The 21,155-nt window shown below is 45.5% G+C and overlaps 1 protein-coding gene across 4 annotated transcripts in view; it reads right to left on the reverse strand.

Annotated features, from left to right (window-relative positions):
* LOC139547932 (neurobeachin-like) overlaps positions 1 to 21,155 on the reverse strand; it is a 295,912-nt gene that overhangs the window by 53,477 nt on the left and 221,280 nt on the right. For all 4 annotated transcript variants that reach the window (XM_071357133.1, XM_071357132.1, XM_071357131.1 and 1 more), the window contains 5 exons: positions 19,535 to 19,652; positions 19,198 to 19,300; positions 17,921 to 18,036; positions 13,744 to 13,856; positions 1,248 to 1,388 (listed from right to left, as the gene is read on the reverse strand). In XM_071357133.1, the coding sequence (XP_071213234.1) occupies positions 1,248 to 1,388; positions 13,744 to 13,856; positions 17,921 to 18,036; positions 19,198 to 19,300; positions 19,535 to 19,652 (591 nt within the window). The remainder of the gene's footprint in view (positions 1 to 1,247; positions 1,389 to 13,743; positions 13,857 to 17,920; positions 18,037 to 19,197; positions 19,301 to 19,534; positions 19,653 to 21,155) is intronic.

A 21,155-nucleotide genomic window follows, 5' to 3' on the forward strand; every position in this document is an offset into this window, starting at 1 on the left:
GCACTTGTTGGCTGCTTTTCCTTCACTCTATGGTCCAACTCACCCCAAACCATCTCAATTGGGTAGAGGTCGGGGGATTGTGGGGGCCAGGTCATCTGATGCAGCACTCCATCACTCTCCTTCCTGGTCAAATAGCCCTTACACAGCCTGGAGGTGTGTTGGGTCATTGTCCTGTTGAAAAACAAATTATAGTCCCACTAAGCGCAAACCAGATGGGATGGCTTATCACTGTAGAATGCTGTGGTAGCCATGCTGGTTAAGTGTACCTTGAATTCTAACTAAAGATTTCCACCGGTCTAATGTCCATTGCTCGTGTTTCTTAGCCCAAGCAAGTCTCTTCTTCTTATTGGTGTCTTTTAGTAGTGGTTTCTTTGCAGAAATTCGACCATGAAGGCCTGATTCAGACCATGAAGGCCTGTCTCCTCTGAACAGTTGATGTTGAGATGTATCTGTTACTTGAACTCTGTCAAGTATTTATTTGGGCTGCAATTTCTGAGGTTGGTAACTCTAATGAACTTTTCCTCGGCAGCAAAGGTAACTCTGGGTCTTCCTTTCCTGGGCGGTCCTCATGACAGCCAGTTTCATCATAGCGCTTGATGGTTTCTGTGACTGCACTTGAAGAAACTTTCAAAGTTGCTGACTGACCTTCATGCCTTAAAGTAATGATGGACTGTCGTTTCTCTTTGCTTATTTGAGCTGTTCTTGCCATAATATGGATTTGGTCTATCTTCTGTATACCACCCCTACCTTGTCACAACACAAACGATTGGCTCAAACGCATTAAGAAGAAAGAAATTCCACAAATTCACTTTTATCAAGGCACACCTGTTAATTGAAATGCATTCCAGGTGACTACCTCATGAAGCTGGTTGAGAGAATGCCAAGAGTGTGCAAAGCTGTCATCAAGGCAAAGGGTGGCTATTTGAAGAATCTCAAATATAAAATATATTTTGATTTGTTTAACAATTTTTTGGTTACTACATGATTCCATATGTGTTATTTCATAGTTTTGATGTCTTCAATATTATTCTACAATGTAGAAAATAGTAAAAATAAAGAAAAACCCTTGAATGAGTAGGTGTGTCTAAACTTTTGACTGGTACTGTACGTCTACACTCAAACGTCTAAAATCAGATAGAAAGAACGTAGAAATGATAATGGACTTAAAAAAAAAATCAACAACCCACTTTTGCAGGTATAGGGTACAAGGAATAGGGTATTGGGTGGATGGGGTATAGAGTACGTACTATCCTGAGCAGCCAGAGCAGGGTGGAGTTAGCGGTGGAGTAGTGGGTGTTGTAGTGATATGGAGGGGTCTGGTCCTCTTCCCACGTCTCGTAGCGCTCTGCATAGAACACTGCACGCTTCGGGTTCAATGCTCCAATTGGCTGAGGGAGAAACAGGAAGACAATAAGTTACATACAGTAGATAGAGCATATGATGTTCACTATATAACTGATGTTTAAGACTTCGTAGACAGACAGCTCCTAGAGCAGGGTGGTCAAACAAACGGCCCCCAGGCCAAATGAGACATTTGAATGTGTCCCGCCATGTTGTCATGGTAAAAAAACGCCACAGCCCTCCAGGAGTTTAGTAAGATCTGCTATTGATATTACAGTAATTAGTTAGTCAATGGATAAATCAAGAAAAACATGACTTGACGTGTTTCATTCTTCCACCATAACTCTGGAACAGAGGCCAAGTCAATATTACATTCTGTGTCCCAGCCTCTCTGTATTATGCCGACATTGTGTCCCAAATAGCAACCCATTCCCAATATAGAGTACAACTTTTGACCAGGGCCCATAGGGCTCTGGGCAAAAGTAGTACACTCTGTAGGTAATAGGATGCCATTTGGGGTGGGCCCTACGCCAATATTATGACACTGAGACTCACTCTGGGTCCCAAGCCTTTGCTTTCTCATGTGTTTTTAAAGGCAATCTAATTAGTCTATTAAAATTGATTTAGTGGAGGTTAAATTGCTTTCTCTGTCTTTTCAATCACCCTGGCCCACAGGCAGGCCTTGGAGGTACATTGGCAGTCAATATTAATACACTCAGTACTAAAGATACAGTGGGTGTGTGTGTGGGTGTTTTATGCATGAGGCGGCCATATCTCGGATTGACCACAGGAATCATGGGAACTCTACCCCAACAAAGCCCTTGATGGCGCCGGAGAGCAAGGCTGACGTTATACGTATTCTTAACCAATTGTGTTTTTTTTTGTTTGTTTCTTTGCATCGTTTGTAACTTCTTTTTTTTAACTTATTTTGTACATAATGTTGCCGCTACCGTCTCTTATGACACGAAAATAACTTCTGGACATCAGAACTGCGATTGCTCACCAAGGACTGGCAGAATCCATTTTTTCCTTTAACGTGTCCGACGAGCCCGACGTGAATGATATACTGTTTTCTCGGAAACAGGCCCTCTGAGAATTCGTAGGCAACTGAATAAACCCCCACTTCCTTCCATTCTGCTAGCAAAATAAAATTGATGACCTAAGCGGAAAATTAAACTACCAATGGGTCATTCAAAACTGTAATATCTTATGCTTCACGGAGTCGTGGCTGAACGACGACATTATCAACATCCAGCTGGCTGGTTATACCATATCGTTAGGACAGAACAGCGGCGTCTGGTAAGACAAGGGGCGGCGTACTGTGTATGTTTATAAATAACAGCTGGTGCACGATATCTAAGGAAGTCTCAAGGATTTGCTCGCCTGAGGTAGAGTATTTCATGATAAGCTGTAGACCACAGTATCTACAGTTGAACTCAGAAATTTACATACACCTTAGCCAAATACATTTAAACTCAGTTTTTCACAATTCCTGACATTTAATCCTAGTAAAAATTCCCTGTCTTAGGTCAGTTAGGATCACCACTTTATTTTAAGAATGTGAAATGTCAGAATAATAGTAGCGAGAATGATTTATTTCAGCTTTTATTTCTTTAATCACATTCCCAGTGGGTCAGAAGTTTACATACTGTCAGGCTTTGAAGAGTGATGGGTGTGGAGTCAGGCACAGAGAGCAGAGGATTCGGAAAAACCATTTATTCCGGAACAATCACAGCGAACAAAAGAGGGTAACGCCGAACACAGGCGTAAAACACTCCAAAATGTACAACACCGGTACACACGCTGTACAGCGGAAATAAACGAAAGGACACTCCTGAACCAAAAACAGCAAACAAGCCCGCACAAACACAGGCGGGCCAACTGAACTTAAATAACCCCAACCCAAAACCCCAAACAAGGAACAGGTGAAACCAATTAGACCAAACAAAATTAAAAGGGGAAAAGGGATCGGTGGCAGCTAGTAGACCGGTGACGACGACCGCCGAGCGCCACCCGAACGGGAAGGGGAGCCACCTTCGGTGATAGTCGTGACACATACACTCAATTAGTATTTGGTAGCATTGCCTTTAAATTGTTTAACTTGGGTCAAACGTTTTAGGTAGCCTTCCCCAAGCTTCCCATAATAAGTTGGGTGAATTTTGGTCCATTCCTCCTGACAGTGTCACGCCCTGACCATAGAGACCTTTTTATTCTCTATGTTGGTTAGGACGGGTGTGACTAGGGTGGGTCATCTAGGGGATTATGTTTCTATGTTGGCCAGGTATGGTTCCCAATCAGAGGCAGCTGTTTGTCGTTGTCTCTGATTGGGGATCATATTTAGGCAGCCATTTCCCCTTTGTGCTTTGTGGGATCTTGTCTATGTGTAGTTGCCTGTGAGCACTAACGCAGCTTCACGTTTCGTTTTGCTATTTATTGTTTTGTTTTGCTGTGAGTTTCACTTAGAAATAAAAAGATGTGGAACCCAGATCACGCTGCGCTTTGGTCCACTTATTATGACGATCGTGACACAGACCAGGTGTAACTGAGTCAGGTTTGTAGGCCCCCTTGCTCGCACACGCTTTTTCAGTTATACCCACAAATTTTCTATAGGATTGAGGTCAGGGCTTTGTGATGGCCACCCCAATACCTTGACTTTGTTGTCCTTAAGCCATTTTGGAAGTATGCTTGGGGTCATTGTCCATTTGGAAGACTCATTTGCGACCAAGCTTTAACTTCCTGACTAATGTCTTGAGATGTTGCTTCAAAATATCCACATAATTGTCCATACTCATGATGCCATCTATTTTGTGAAGTGCACCAGTCCCTCCTGCAGCTAAGCACCCCCACAACATGATGCTGGGATGGTGTTCTTCGGCTTGCAAGCCTCCCCCTTTTTCCTCCAAACATAACGACGGTCATTATTGCCAAACAGTTCTATTTTTGTTTCATCAGACCAGAGGACATTTCTCCAAAAAGTACAATCTTTGTCCCCATGTGCAGTTGCAAACCGTAGTCTGGCTTTTTTATAGCGGTTTTGGAGCAGTGGCTTCTTCCTTGCTGATCGGCCTTTCAGGTTATGTCGATATAGGACTCGTTTTACTGTGGACATAGATACTTTTGTACCTGTTTCATCCAGGATCTTCACAAGGTCCTTTGCTGTTGTTCTGGGATTGATTTGCACTTTTCGCACCAAAGTACGTTCATCTCTAGGAGACAGAATGCGTCTCCTTCCTGAGCGGTATGACGGCTGGATGGTCCCACGTTGTTTATACTTGCGTACTATTGTTTCTACAGATGAACATGGTACCTTCAGGCGTTTGGAAATTGCTCCCAAGGATGAACCAGACTTGTGGAGGTCTACAATTTTTTTTCTGAGGTCTTGGTTGATTTCTTTAGATTTTCCCATGATGTCAAGCAAAGAGGCACTGAGTTTGAAGGTAGACCTTGAAATACATCTACAGGTACGCCTCCAAATGACTCAAATTATGTAAATTAGCCTATCAGAAGCTTCTAAGGCCATGACATCATTTATGTAATTTTCCAAGCTGTTTAAAGGCACAGTCAACAGTATTAAAACTTCTGACCCACTGGAATTGTGATACAGTGAATTATAAATGAAATAATCTGTCTGTAAACAATTGTTGGAAAAATTACTTGTGTCATGCATAAAGTAGATGTCCTAACAGACTTGCCAAAACTACAGCTTGTTAACAAGAAATTTGTGGAGTGGTTGAAAAACGAGTTTAATGACTTCATCATAAGTGTATGTAAACTTCTGACTTCAACTGTGCTTAGAGAGTTTTCATCTGTATTTGTCGTAGCTGTCTACATACCACCACAGACTGATGCTTGCACTAAGACCGCACTGAATGAGCTGTATTCCGCCATAAGCAAACAGGAAAACACTCACCCAGAGGCCGCGCTCCAAGCTGCCGGGAACTTTTATGCAGGGAAATTTAAATCTGTCTTACAAAATTTCTATCTATCTATATATATGTTTAATGTGCAACCAGAGGGAAAGAAAACATAGGGACCACCTTCACTCCACACACAGAGACGCATACAAAGCTCTCCCTCGCCATCCATTTGACAAATCTGACCAAAATTCTATCCTCCTGATTCCTACTTACAAGCAAAAATTAAAGCAGGAACCACAAGTGACCTGATCAATAAAAAAGTGGTCAGATGAAGCAGATGCTAAGCTACAGGACTGTTTTGCTAGCACAGACTGGAATATGTTCCGGGATTCCTCCGATGGCATTGAGCAGTACACCACATCAGTCATTGGCTTCATCAATAAGTACATAGATGACGTCGTCCCCACAGTGACCGTACGTACATACCCCAACCAGAAGCCATGTTATTATAGGCAACATCCGCACTGAGCTAAAGGGTAGAGCTGCTGCTTTCAAGGAGAGGGAGAGTTAAGATAATATGGTACTTCTGAAATGATCGATCAAGCAAACCAAAAGCTTGGGGTCCATTTATTTTGAATAATTTCCACAGGAAACCATGATAACATTGTGAAATTAATACAAAATCAACATAATACCCTTTCAAAAACGTAAAATCCTCAGTCATTCAATAGAAATGTTATTGCACAATAAGACTGTGTGATCACGCTCTTCGCAGCCGATGTGAGTAAGACCTTTAAACAGGTCAACATTCACAGACGGATTACCAGGACGTTTACTGAAAGCATGCGGTGACCAACTGGCAAGTGTCTTCACTGACATTTTCAACCTCTCCCTGTCCGAGTCTGTAATACCAACATGTTTTAAGCAGACAAACATAGTCCCTTTGCCCAAGAACACTAAGGTAACCTGCCTAAATGACAACTGACATGTAGCACTCACGTCTGTAGCCATGAAGTGCTTTGAAAGGCTGGTAATGGCTCACATCAAACCCATTATTCCAGAAACCCTAGACCGACTCCAATTTGCATACCGCCCTAACAGATCCACAGATGATGCAATCTCTATCACACTCCACACTGAAGTTTCCCACCTGGTCAAAAGGAACACCTATGTGAGAATACTATTCATTGACTACAGCCCAGCATTCAACACCATAGTGCCCTCAAAGCTCATCAAATTGCTAAAGACCCTGGGACTGAACACCTCCCTCTGCAACTGGATCCTGGACATCCTGATGGGCCGCCTCCAGGTGGTAAGGGTAGGTAACAACATATCCGCCACGCTGATCCTCAACACAGGGGCCCCTCAGGGGTGCGTGCACAGTCCTCTCCTGTTCTCCCTGTTCACTCATGACTGCACGGCCAGGCAAAACTCCAACACCATAATTAAGTTTGCCGATGACACGACAGTGGTAGGCCTGATCACCGACAAAACGAGACAGCCTATAGGGAGGAGACCTGGCCGTGTGGTGCCAGGACAAAAACCTCTCCCTCAACGTGATCAAGACTAAGGAAATGTTTGTGGACTACAGGAAAAAGAGGACCTAGCACACCTCCATTCTCATTGACGGGGCTGTAGTGGAGCAGGTTGAAAGCTTCAAGTTCCTTGGTGTCCACATCACCAACAAACGAACATGGTCCAAGCACACCAAGACAGTCGTGAAGAGGGCACCACAAAACCTTTCCCCCCTCAGGAGACTGAAAAGATTTGTCATGGGTCCTCAGATCCTCAAAAGGTTCAGCTGCACCATCGAGAGCATCCTGACTGGTTGCATCACTGCCTGGTATGGCAACTGATCGGCCTCCGACCGCAAGGCACTTCAGAGGGTAGTGCGTAAGGCCCAGTACATCACTGGGGCCAAGCTTCCTGCCATCCAGAACCTGTACACCAGGCGGTGTCAGAAGAAGGCCCAAAAAATTGTCAGAGACTCCAGCCACCCTAGTCATAGACTGTTCTCTCTGCTACCGCATGGCAAGCGGTACAGAGCACCAAGTCAAGGTCCAAGAGGTTTCTAAACAGCTTCTACCCCCAAGCCATATCACTCCTGAACATCTAATCAAATTGCTACCCAGACTATTTGCAGTGCCCCCCCCCCCCCCCTTTTACACCGCTGCTACTCTCTGTTGTTATCGTCAATGCATAGTCACTTTAATAACTCGACCTACATGTACATATTACCTGAACAGCCCCCAGACATTGACTCTGTAACGGTACCCCCTTGTATATAGTCTCGCTATTGTTATTTTACTGCTGCTCTTTAATACGTTTTTATTTCGTATTCTTACTCATATTTTTTTTAAACTGCATTGTTGGTTAAGGGCTCGTAAGTTAGCATTTCATTGTAAGGTCTACACCTGTTGTATTCGGCGCATGTGACTAATACAATTATATTTCATTTAATTTGATTCAGACGAGCTGCAGCTAGTGGCGAGACCAACGACAAAAAATGTAATTACTTTAATATCAAATCATTAAGACTTGCCGTTACTCCAGAATTCCCATGGCTGGAGTTATATAAGTGTTACAACACAAGAATCTGCTTTCCAAATGGAATTTTATTCACGATACAGTGCACTACTTTTGACCAGAGGACCCTGGATATATAGTGAATAGGGTTCCATATGAGTTACAGTGTAGACTGTCTCGTCATCTTCATTATGTTCCCACAGCCCATACATACCTCCCTCTATGTGGCACAGAACACATGGCATTAGTAGGAATGTTTGAGTTGCGCTCAACTCTCTCCCTCCAAACCAACTGGTCACGTCTGGTTTCCTTCTACGTTCCTTTCTTTCCTCTCTAACATAATGACCGTCCACATCAATGTTAGCACGATGAGGGAGAATGGAAGAGAAGTTTATTGAGATCTGCTGAGATTTACGGGGTGATAATAGGCTGTCATGTGGCGTCTGGGGCCGGCTGTGATTGGGCTGTGGACTACAGGAAGTCAGACAGGTTGTTAAACGTCCAGGGGGAACCAGGCTGGTCTCAGTCAGCTTAGCCCAATCATAGCTGCAGCTGGACGGCACAGACAGCTAATAGGACGGACTGGGTTTCAACAGCTAACATGGTCTCACAGCTAACATGGTCTCACAGCTAACATGGTCTCACAGCTAACATGGTCTCACAGCTAACATGGTCCCACAGCTAACATGGTCTCATAGCTAACATAGTCTCATAGCTAGCATAGTCTCACAGCTAACATGGTCTCATAGCTAACATAGTCTCACAGCTAATATGGTCTCATAACTAACATGGCCTCACAACTAACATGGTCTGACAGCTAACATCGTCTCATAGCTAACATGGTCTCAAATCTAATATGGTCTCACAGCTAACGTGGTCTCATAGCTAACATGGTCTCACAGCTAGCATGGTCTCACAGCTAACATGATCTCATAGCTAACTTGGTCTCATAGATAACTTGGTCTCACAGCTAACGTGGTCTGATAGCTAACTTGGTCTCATAGCTAACTTGGTCTCACAGCTAACATGGTCTGATAGCTAACTTGGTCTCATAGCTAACTTGGTCTCACAGCTAACGTGGTCTGATAGCTAGCTAAGAACCCCAAATACAAAGAGACTGTCAATATGAATATTTCCACTAAACCCAGCAGCACGGAAAAAACTGCGCAGACAAATGGTTAAAAGCAGCAGGTGGACGTCATATCGCCACAGAACATCGGCCGTCATTTTCTGTTCATTTCCAGACTATTCTACATGTTGAATTGCCACCGTTCGTCGACACACAGAAGGTGATTTACTGCGCATGGCTTATGTTGGTTATAATGTGTCTTGTCTATTACATCTTACCGGCTTCCTCTGTCGCCCTCACAGACAGCTCTTAGCCTATAAAAAGATATGGGAGCTTTAGCCTGCTAAACTAGCTCATTAGTAAGACATTAAAAAGCTGTTAACATGGTAGATAGTGTTGGGTCTTAAGTGACCATAAGGCCCTTCTAAAGCTCTAAGCCTTTCACATGCATGCAGCACCATCAACCTGGCACCCTATTCCCTATATAGTATACTACTTTTGACCATGGTCCATAGGGTGCCATTTGGATAACAAAAGTGTTTGGCTAGTTCACTCAAACAAAACAACATCCATCTCTGGTTATACTCCGACCTTCTCTGTTGTTGATGTGTGACAGCTAGCTACCTAGCTAACTTTGCTACAACATGGTATTTCATTGATTTCTTGACATAAACACACTTTAAAGCAACCAGGCATGTTAAGTGTGTTGATTCTAGTAGCAACTAAGTTACTTAAGGTTAATTGATGGAAGCGTGTTGCTAATTTTTGATGCTAATGTTAGCAAGCTAAAGTGCTAAAATAGATACTGTGTGGGAGATAGGGATATAGGGTCCTGGTCAAAAGTTGTGCACTATATAGGGAATAGGGTGCCATATGGAACCCCCTTCCGTGGCTGGTTAGTGGGGTAGAGTACTGACAACAACACAAAATTCTCTACCTTTCCTCTAACACACAGTAATCACCAGCTCCCTATTCCCAGGTGGTTATGTAAATACAGGACATGATAAGGAGACAATAAAAACAAGTGCTTTAGACAGCTCTGCATTTAGCTCCTTCTGAGTTCACTCCCATAAATAACACCTGACCTAGTGATATCTACCTGCACCACAAAACAAGACATGATCAAACCTAGCTGTTGGATTATAGGGCTGTCACATGCTACACTAGATAAACCACTCATCACATGTAATTAGGATCATTCTCTGACTGCAGAGAGTAGAGACCCCAAAGTGGAGGATCCAAGAGGAGCGCGTGTGTGTGTGTGTGTGTGTGTGTGTGTGTGTGTGTGTGTGTGTGTGTGTGTGTGTGTGTGTGTGTGTGTGTGTGTGTGTGTGTGTGTGTGTGTGTGTGTGTGTGTGTGTGTGTGTGTGTGTGTGTGTGTGTGTGTGTTGGTGTGTGTGTTGGTGTGTGTGCATGTGCATGTGTGTGCATGCGAGTGTGTGGAACACAGAGAAAGAGAAAGCAGTTCGCAGTTCGTGTGGTAATATCTAGGCTAACTCCCGAGGAGACACACATACTGCATTTTATATTTAAATGGAAATGACATCACGGTACAGTGTAGCGGCACTGTCAGGAGGAGTCACACTTGTTTTCTCTCTTGGGATTGTCAGAAGAAGCACCTTGAACAGCTACAATCTAGTTCTTCAGAGTTCTTCGTTTGGGTGGTTTCTCTCATGGTATAGGATTTCTGAAGTTCAGTTGCAGTCTTTAAAACATTGATACAGTGATGCACGACTAGCACCACTAAATCTCCAGAGTTGTCTATGTAGCTAGCTCCATTCCTAACATTCGCTACGACATACAAAATAAACTTTTCAGCAACAACTTTTGTTAACCCTTTTAAAAACATGAATAGGATTTGCTACAACAACTAAGCAGTGAAGGCAAATTAATGTAACTTCACAATGGTAAACACAGTATAATAGTGTAGCTACCCTACTACCCTACCCCATAAGCACATATATGTGCACAAGGTCCTGTGTGGCTCATTTGGTAGAGCATGGCACTTGCAACGCCAGAGTTTGCTCTAGATAAGAGTGTCTGCTAAATGACTCAAATGTGAAATGTAAATATAGCAACTTTTCCAAAGGAGCTAGATGTCTTGGAGCCATCGGAAACGTGAAGGGTTCTGGTTCATAAGGTTGCAGGTCCGAAGACCACCACGGACAAGCTCCCACTCCCTCTCCGTTTCATAACAGTAGCTATGAGGTAAAGTAGATCAGATACATATGTCTGCTGTCACTTCACAGCTTTGGCTGTTCCTCCCTGAGAGAAGAGTCAGTGTCTTCCTTTCAGAGACACACAAAAGAAGGTAGAACAACATCCGTGATAAAGCTCTAGATTGTTAGGAAGAGCACGCTCAGTATGCCTTCATATAGGATTATCAGCGTTTCCACTCCATCAACTAACAGCTATGAGGAGATGAGCTTCCCTTTCCCATCAGCCACCTGTCAGTCAGCAGGAAATAAACATTAAAGCCTAATGAACCGCTCCACCACACAACTGTACCGCTGACATAGCGGGTGTGTGTGTATGGTTGTGTGTGTGTGTCTGTGCTCCACAGGCCTGTGATCTGACAGTAGGAATGCTCCACTACGGCCCTGAGGCAGAGAACACTCTGTTCAGTTGGATTTAACACGAATGACTTGCTGACTGATCAACAGGTAAATTGCAGGCATGTGCAGGTGTGTGTAGGTGTGTGTGAGAGGATTAAGTGGTGTATCATCCAGGAGCTATAGGACATTTAGCCTGCTGGTACTGGCACCCAAAATATCACTGGATGGCTGCTTCCCAAATGGAACTGTATTCCCAGCATAGTGCATTACTTTCGACCAGCGCCCTATAGGGCCTGGTCAAAAGTAGAGCACTATATAGGAAGATGTTTGTGTTTCAGAGTAAGGTGGTTTTACATGACTCTGTTCAAAAGACTTACTGTATCTCTCAGAGTTCCTCCCTATGTCCTCACTCCCCCCTGCTCTTTATCTAATCTGTTTATATATTAGAGAAATCAACCCCCTTCATTCTAGTTCAGTCCTTTACTAGCTGGTACCTCAGGAGGTAGAAGCCCTGGGGTTGGAGGTGTGTGTGTGAGTATGTGTGTGTGTGTGTGTGTGTGTGTGTGTGTGTGTGTGTGTGTGTGTGTGTGTGTGTGTGTGTGTGTGTGTGTGTGTGTGTGTGTGTGTGTGTGTGTGTGTGTGTGTGTGTGTGTGTGTGTGTGTGTGTGTGTGTGTGTGTGTGTGTGTGTGTGTGTGTGAGTGTGTGAGTGTGTGAGCCCTGGGGTTTCAAGGACAACTGTCAGGAGACAGAGGCCTGTGAACTCATGGTAATGAAGGCAGCTCAGCCTGTAAACAGCATGGGAGGATGTCACTGGAATACATTACAATACATAACTGTCTCCCCGGGCCAGAGGGCTCGGGCTCTCTCAGACACACACACACACACACGGCCCACCTGGCGGTGTAGAGACTGAAGCCGCCACAGGGTGACAAGAGCAGAAACGACAGCAGGAAGACACAGGAAAGCTGTGTGTGTGTGTGTGTGTGTGTGTGTGTGTGTGTGTGTGTGTGTGTGTGTGTGTGTGTGTGTGTGTGTGTGTGTGTGTGTGTGTGTATGTGTGTGTGTGTGTGTGTGTGTGTGTGTGTGTGTGTGTGTGTGTGTGTGTGTGTGTGTGTGTGTGTGTGTGTGTGTGTGTGTGTGTGTGTGTGTGTGTGTGTGTGTGTGTGTGTGTGTCTTACTGTAGACCTGCTGCCAAAGTGAACACTGAATTATACTGGATCACCCACTATACTACCTACCTGAACAACTCAAACCAAATGTTGTCTTTTTCAATTCCAACAGGGCTGAGTAGAAATTTTCACACAGTGACTTTCTAGACGGGCTGGGTGAAACTGGTATAAACCAGGTGAAGAGGAGACTACCCTTACAGACTACTGTTAGTAGGGAAGTGTATTCACTGACATTATTAGTACACATGCCTACCAGGGTGCTTAAGTTGTGGTTATTTCTTATTTTCATTGTGAGTTCAGCAACCACTCTCATTTCTATACCCTCCTTCCCCCTTCCTGCTTTTCCCTACTTCCCTCCCTGTCTTCCTGCTTTTCCCTCCTTCCCTCCCGGCTTTTGCCTCCTTCCCTCCCTACCTCCCTGCTTTTCCCTCCTTCCCCCCCTGCTTTCCCCTCCTTTCCTCCCTGCCTCCCTGCTTGTCCCTCTGCTTCCCTCCCTCCCTAGCAAACATTTGTCTGGGATCTGAGGCGAAAATTGAAAAATAAACATTTGTGAAAATGAAGCTCAAAGAGAGTCAGGGAGTCGGCACTTTGATGGTGAAAGGGAACGGGGTAAGGAGGGAGCGATAGAGTGAAAGAGAAGGAAAGCTCAGACAGGAATGCAATTGTTTTCAGGTCAGTGAGTCTGTGAGTTGTGGAGAGATAGAGAGAGAGAAAGAGATAAAGAGAGAGAGAGAGAGCTGCTAGGAAGTTAAACAGGGCCAGAAAACCTCATCATACAGACACTAAAAACTCTCCTACAGTTGATGGTCGAGGACAGTACCATGCCAAATAGACACTTGAACATTCAGTTTGTGCTGAGGCGATACAGTACCAAACAGAGCAGAGACACTTAAGCTGCTATTCCAAGGTTGGGATCTGTTAGGATGTTATGTTTGCGTTCAAAATGGCACCCTATTCCCTATTTAATGCACCACTTTTGACCAGAGCCCTATTGGGACTGGTCAAATGTAGTGCATTATATAGTGAATATGTGTTATTCCAGTGTTAGTAACCAGCGGTGATGTTAAACTATCAGTTCCTTCTCTACATTCCAGCGCTGGGTTCAGACTGAGCACATGATGTATGCATTATGATGTCTGCACATTCCCCTGCTGACTGAGACCTTCACCACTCCTGTGCTTACCCCCCCCCCAGACCTACAGATTGTATAACAGAATGACAGTACCTTGGAGAGATCTCTGAAGTTGCCCGGCAGGGTGAGGTCCAGCTCCTCGGACTCATAGTTGGTGAGAACCCAGGGAAACACGGCGTACTGGTTCAGATCGTTGTAGGTCCTCCCTACAGACAGACAGACAGACAGAGACAGACAGAGATCTGTTCGATAAGTTCTGTGAGAGAAAAGAGGAGGGGATGAGGTGGGGCAGGGGAGGATGTGTGAGGGATGAGAACTGCGGGATACAGGGGAGAACTGCGGGGTACACACAATGCTTAGGTTACTTTGGTGACCCAGCATGCAACATTCCATCAGAGCATTCCATCAGACTCTTCTCAGGTCAGCTTCCTGTTTCTGACAGAGTAACTTCCTGTCTGGGAGGTTGACACCGCCGCTAATATAGTCCTCAGTCTGCTCTCTGTGTGGCGGCCTTAGTGTGTGTGTGTTCCTCTGACCCTATTACGGGGGCTGAGTCACTGGCTTGCTAGTGCTCTCCCATGCCGTCCCTAAGCGGGGTGCATCACGTCGTGCCAGGCTTTTTTTCCCGCTATACTCGACTTGAGTGGGTTGAGTCACTGACGTTATCTTCCTGTCCGGTCTTGCACCCCCTCGGGCTTGTGTGGTGGGGGAGATCTTTGTGATCTGTACTCATGGCAGTAGCAGTGCGTGGGTAAATTCACTGGGGAAACCAAGCCAGGGGAGAAAAAGCCATATAACCTATAACCTGTTAGTTCATATGCATGGCGACCGTGATATATAGGCCTAAGGCTGAGACAATAAAAAGACACAATTATATTTTTTCAACTTGAAATTTGATGACTTTTCCTAGAGTGACCCCAACATTAGAAAAAGTGAAACATCCCCTTTGTTCATATTTCCATGAAAGCTGTACACCACCAGGGTACAAAAATTGTCTTAGGGTCATTTTTGACCCGGCAGTTATCAAAAAATGTACACACCACAAAGACACACACACCCACACACGAGAAATTTAGATTATGTGTGCTACTGATTGAACTCCTCTCCCCTCCACGACCTCACACATGACTCAATGTAACGTCTGCGTTGAGAGTCGGGAAGCAAGTTCAGGGAGTGAGTGTTTTAATAGATAAACAAAACAATAAACATGAAACACAAACAACGCACCGACATGAAACAGAGTCAATAACACCTGAGGCAAGAACCAAGGGGAGTGACAGATATAGGGAAGATAATCAAGGAGGTGATGGAGTCCAGGTGAGCGTCATGAGGCGCAGGTGCGCGAGACGATGGTGACAGGTGTGCAGGATAATCAGCAGCCTGATGACCTAGAGGCCGGAGAGGGAGTATACGCCCATGGTTAGGAGTGAAGGGGTCTCCTGACGTGGTCAATTTCACACTGCTATGGACTGGTCCAATAAGAAGACACTGTTATGGGTTGGTCCAATCAGGAGACACTGTTATAGGATGGTCTAATCAGAAAACACTGCTATGGGCTGTCCAATCAGTAAGCACTGTTATGGGCTGGTCCAATCAGAAGACACCACTATTAGCTGGTCCAATCAGAATGCACTATTATGAGCAGGTCCAATCAGAGAACAGAGCTGTGGGTGTGATGGTGTGATATCAACAACTTATTATAAAGCAGTATTACAAACTAGCAGCAAACCCACAACAGCCAGTCAAACAGGACAGGAGACCACTATCAGCACTGACACAATCGTTTTAATAAACTAAACCTATTTTAATAAAATGATACATTAAATCACAAATTTCTATTAAATCCAAGGTACTGCAAGATAGACATTCAAAACCCTTTTCCTTAGTTTAGTGTGAGATGATGTGCAGCAGTGTGAGAGGTGTTTGGTTTGAAGTGAGTTTTGTTTGGTTAGTAGACAGAGAAGTTTCCATGCTGCACTCCAAACTGACGGTTTAGAGTTTAAACAGCAATACATTTTTCGTCTAACAACACTATGGTGTCACACACACACACAAAACAGGTACACACACACACACACACACACACACACACACACACACACACACACACACACACACACACACACACACACACACACACACACACACACACACACACACACACACACACACACACTTGCATACTGTACCTCAGTGAAAGATGAGGCTTGACCTGAGGCTACAACAAAGATAATTCTACAGCTATTTCATCTTTACAGAGCCATCAGTCACACAGCAGCACTCTGCTTCCTGAAACACATCCAAGCCCCAAACCTACCAGCCTCCCATCCTCCCAGCCCCTCACCTCCCATCCTTCCAACCCCATAGCCTCCCACCCCCCTAGCCTCCTAGCCCGCTAGCCTCCCAACCTCTCAGACTAGCCTCTCTGCTCTACTCTGCAATGTTCTGCTCTGTCCCCAACGTACCAGCCTCCTATAACCTCCCCAACCTCTCGGCTCTGTGTGTCCCTGGGGGCTACCCTTACTTCCTCTGACAGAAACACGTCATACCCAAATAGGGATGTTAAAAATGCTAATGATAATGTACTAGATTAGTACACAGAAGTTCCCACAGCAAATAAGATGGCTGCTGAGTGTTTAATGTAGTTTAATGGAAGGGTGGTTCTGCTGCTGCTGTGATGTATAGACAATCATTAGGGTTAGATTTGGGTGTTGTGAATGGTACATTATGATGCTGGGTTAGGGTTAGAGTGGTTAAGACGATTGTAAGTCACTCTGGATCAGAGATTCTGCTAAATGACCAAAATGTAAATGTAGAAAATGATGATACAATATGGTAGTGGGTTAGGGTAAGAGGAGGGTGTTATGGATGCTACAGATCTAAAACCACACGCATGCCTCGGGGTGATGCACACTGTTCATTCCCAGAGCTGCTGTAACAGACTGGGTCCGTACCCAAGTGTCCTGCATGTCACAAGACTGCATTAGCACACTGAGCTTAAGCCTAGGCATTCGCTTGGGGAGATAACGGTGTGAGTAGATTTACCTCTGCTGTAGCCTGTTCCTGTTCTTCGGTGAGGGTGTAAGAGGGAGAGGGGGGTCCTGTATGTGAGGGTGTATGGATGAGACAGGGGTGAGGGTGTAAGAGTGTAGGGGGTAGATAGGGATGGCAGTGTGGTGTGGTGTGGGTAGATGTGTCAGTGCTATTCTTGGGTGGTGGTGTAGGGAAAAACAGAGGTGAGGGGGTGAGGTGGGTGTGAGGGTGCAGGGGGGAGACAAGGGTGGTGGTGTGGTGCATTGTGGGTAGAGTTCCAGCTTGTTCTGAAGTGTCAGGATGATACACACACACACACACACACACACACACACACACACACACACACACACACACACACACACACACACACACACACACACACACACACACACACACACACACACACACACTCTGAAGTGTCAAAATGTTAATAACAGTAGAATAGTGTTTAATTAGAAGAGCACTGGCTGCACGTTAACACCTCTCGCCCTCTCTTCCTCTCCTCCACCACCCCTCCTCTCCTCCTTCTCTTTCCTCCATCCCCCTCCTGTCTTCCACCCCACCTCCCTGACACTTTTGGCAGCTCAGGTCATTACCACACATTTTTAATGAATTTCCACCATGTTTTTCTGTCTGCCATACATCTAATTAGATGACAATAATGTATCGAACTCACGCCACAGATAAATATAAATATGCATGACTCTGCAGCGAGCGAGCGAGCGAGGGATGTGACACCCCTCAGAGAGGAGTGGTGTGCCAGGCGCTCTCGTTTTCCAGTTAGTCACAGTTCAGATCAGAGAGGCGACAAAGACGTGTGCACACACACACACACACACACACACACACACAACCCCTAATTATCCTGGAGGATGTGTGATCTTGCTTCCATTTTCCTTCTTTTCTTTCTTCAAATAAAAGTCATATTCCTCCACATGAACAGTGAAGTGTAGGCTACCTACAGTACTAACAGTATTACTGCTTACGAGTGAACTGAACACTCAACAGAGCATCCTACTCTTTAAACAAAGACAACTTACCTGTAAGCCCTGGCTGGCATGTTTTAACAGTCAACAACAACATACAATACATTCATCTGGTCAACACAACAACATGGATCCATCCAAGATGAGGGGGAGAGGGCATAGGAGAGAGGGAGAAAGGGAGAGGAGGGAAAAGAGGAGGAGGCTGAGAAAGGAGAGAGGAGGAAAAAGGGAGGAGAAGGGATGCTGACCTGCGACGGTGTTGAGGAACATGAGGTACTCGAAGTTGGAGATCTCCCTCCTCTGCCAGCGCTGGGTCATGTTGGACGACTTGAAGAGCTGCCGGGGCGTTGCCATGGAGATACGCCTGCACAACAACAGAGGAAGAAAAACCTTAGGTTGTGTCCAAAATGCCACACTTTTCCCTATGTAGTGCACTACTTTTGAACAGGGCTCATTCAAACCAATGATGTTTAAGTAAGGGGTTTGAAGGTGTACTCAAGAAACCTAAGTGTACAACCAGACACACATTGACCAGCTAAAGAGCAACACTCCCAGACAGGCAGTCATTCAGTCAGAGCTCAGAGCACCACACACTGGCACAGTGTGACAACATCATCAGCATGTGAAACTGGAGCATTCTTCAGCCATGACCAAAGTGTCAGAGTCCTGCAGGCCTTGATGTGACTTCAACTCAACACATGGCTAGAATCAAGAGTTGGATGGAGGCTGTTTCTAGAAAACCTCTCACAGTCTTAATGTCAAGTTATAGGCCAGACCATAGTCTGGCTAACAATAGCTAATAATAGCTAAAACTACTAGCCAATCAATAGCTAACACCAATTGCTAACACTATACCAACCAATAGCTAACACTAGTTAACTGACTGATAACTAACACTAGAATAGCTAACAATACTAGCTAACACTAGCCAATAGCTAACACTAGCAGATTGCTAACACTAGCAGATTGCTAACACTAGCTGACAGATAACACTAGCTAACAGCAGATAGCTAACACTAGCCATTCAAGAGCTAACTCTAGCTAACTGATAGCTAACAATAGATGTGTGTTTTGTGGTAATTAATGACCGAGTGTAGGTAAGGTGAAGGGACTGTCGTCCGTCTCCTTCTGTGTATTTTACTGTGTGGCCAGTGGTCAGAAAGGCAGGCAGGCTGCAGTTCTGTGCTATAGACTTCACTTAGAGAATTAGATCAGTTCAGTCAGGGTCAATGACCACTCACTCCAATGACAGGAGCAATGGGATTTAGAATGTCTCTGCTGCAGGCAGGGTCAGCTGCTGCCAGGGCCGGCTCCACACTCCACCACACAAAGGGGTTAGGTGGGGAGACTAACAATACACACCCTGAAAATAATATGGACACAATGCATTACACAATACTACTCTGGAGCTAGTAATATAGATGAGGAATTGCAAAGACCAAACAAAATCTTTCATACACTAAAAAATGTAAATGTGTGTGTGTGTGTTTGCGTGTGAATGTAGGTGTGTGCGTGTATGGTTTACCTGGCTTGTGGTAGGCCATAGCTGGTTCCTACTCCAACCCTGGGTAGACTGTAGATCACCTTCTTCACTGTGGCTTGGTCTGGGAAGTTAAACATCACTGACGCTGGGAGGAGAGATAACAAAACTGTATTAATTCTATGCTAAAGTGGTTAAGAGAAGCAGTTTATTATATATCATCATCAGAATGCAAACAGGACACATATGAGAGAAGAGTGTGACTGTGTCCCAAATGGCACCCTATTCTCTATGTAGTGCACTACGGGCTCTGCTCCAAAGTAGTGCACAATATAGGGAATAGAGTGGCATTTGGGACGTAGTGAGTGTGTGTGATGCTTACTCCTGTTGGCCATGAAGACCTCCAGGCCAGTGTTCTGGAGCAGGTATCGCCTGGAGAAGACTGCTCTGATCTCACTGAACATCCATTTACCATGCAGACCCTCTGAGTACGCCAGGACCTGCAGAGAGGAGAGGAAAAGAGGAGGGGAAGGGAGGGGAGGGGAGGAGAGGAACACGAGGGGAAAGAGACCACACAAAGGTTTTACATTGTGACAAACACAGAAGAGGTGCTATGTTGCAGCAAGGTTGTAAACTTATATTGTCTCTAAATATTGTATTTCCTACTCCAGATTCACCTCTGTGTCTTTAACACCTATTTCAGATGGTCTGCAACCCGCAACCAGGGTGTAAAAAAACAGAAAGAACAGGCCTTTGGGTTACACCCATCAACACCAACACAAGGAGAGGAGAGGGTGAGAGAGGAGAGGGAAGAGGGAAGGAGAGGATGAGAGAGGAGAGGAGAGGGAAGAAGAAAGGAGAGGATGAGAGAGGAGAGGGAAGAAGAAAGGAGAGGATGAGAGAGGAGAGGGAAGAAGAAAGGAGAGGAGAGGGAAGAAGAAAGGAGAGGATGAGAGATGAGAGGGAAGAAGAAAGGAGAGGATGAGAGAGGAGAGGAAAGGAGAGGATGAGAGAGGAGAGGAGAGGGAAGAGGAAAGGAGAGGATGAGAGAGGAGAGGGAAGAGGAAAGGAGAGGATGAGAGAGGAGAGGGAAGAGGAAAGGAGAGGGTGAGAGAGGAGAGCGAAGAAGAAAGGAGAGGATGAGAGAGAGGGAAGAAGAAAGGAGAGGATGAGAGAGGAGAGGGAAGAGGAAAGGAGAGGATGAGAGAGGAGAGGGAAGAGGAAAGGAGAGGATGAGAGAGGAGAGGGAGGAGGAAAGGAGAGGGTGAGAGAGGAGAGCGAAGAAGAAAGGAGAGGATGAGAGAGGAGAGGGAAGAAGAAAGGAGAGGATGAGAGAGGAGAGGGAAGAGGAAAGGAGAGGGTGAGAGAGCAGAGGAGAGGAGAGGGAAGGAGAAAGGAGAGGATGAGAGAGGAGAGGAGAGGAGAGGGAAGAGGAAAGGAGAGGGTGAGAGAGCAGAGGAGAGGAGAGGGAAGGAGAAAGGAGAGGATGAGAGAGGAGAGGAGAGGAGAGGGAAGAAGAAAGGAGAAGATGAGAGAGGAGAGGGAAGAAGAAAGGGGAGTATGAGAGAGGAGAGGAGAGGAGAGGGAAGAGGAAAGGAGAGGGTGAGAGAGGAGAGGAGAGGGAAGAGGAAAGGAGAGGGTGAGAGAGGAGAGGGGAGTTGAGGGAAGAAGAATGGAGAGGGTGAGAGAGGAGAGGAGAGGGAAGAGGAAAGGAAAGGATGGGGTGAGCAAAAGAGAGGAGAGGAGAGGGGATGAGGAGAGGGGGATCATTAGTGTGCAGCACCTCTGGGACAGCAGGTCTACCGAGGGAGATCAAGAGAGGCCTCCGTGACAGGTGAGAATGATCCCCCTAACACACTTCCCTCCCTCCTTCCCCCCTTCCTCCCTCCTTCCCACCTCCCTCGTCCAACACTGTCTGAGCCCTTGGGGCGGTCTAGTCTCCCCAGGTTACAATCACACACATTCCCATCTTATCAGTGTAGCTGGACACAGACAGAGACAAG

Source organism: Salvelinus alpinus, chromosome 21 (genome assembly GCF_045679555.1).
Source record: "Salvelinus alpinus chromosome 21, SLU_Salpinus.1, whole genome shotgun sequence".
Classification (NCBI taxonomy): Eukaryota; Metazoa; Chordata; class Actinopteri; order Salmoniformes; family Salmonidae; genus Salvelinus; species Salvelinus alpinus.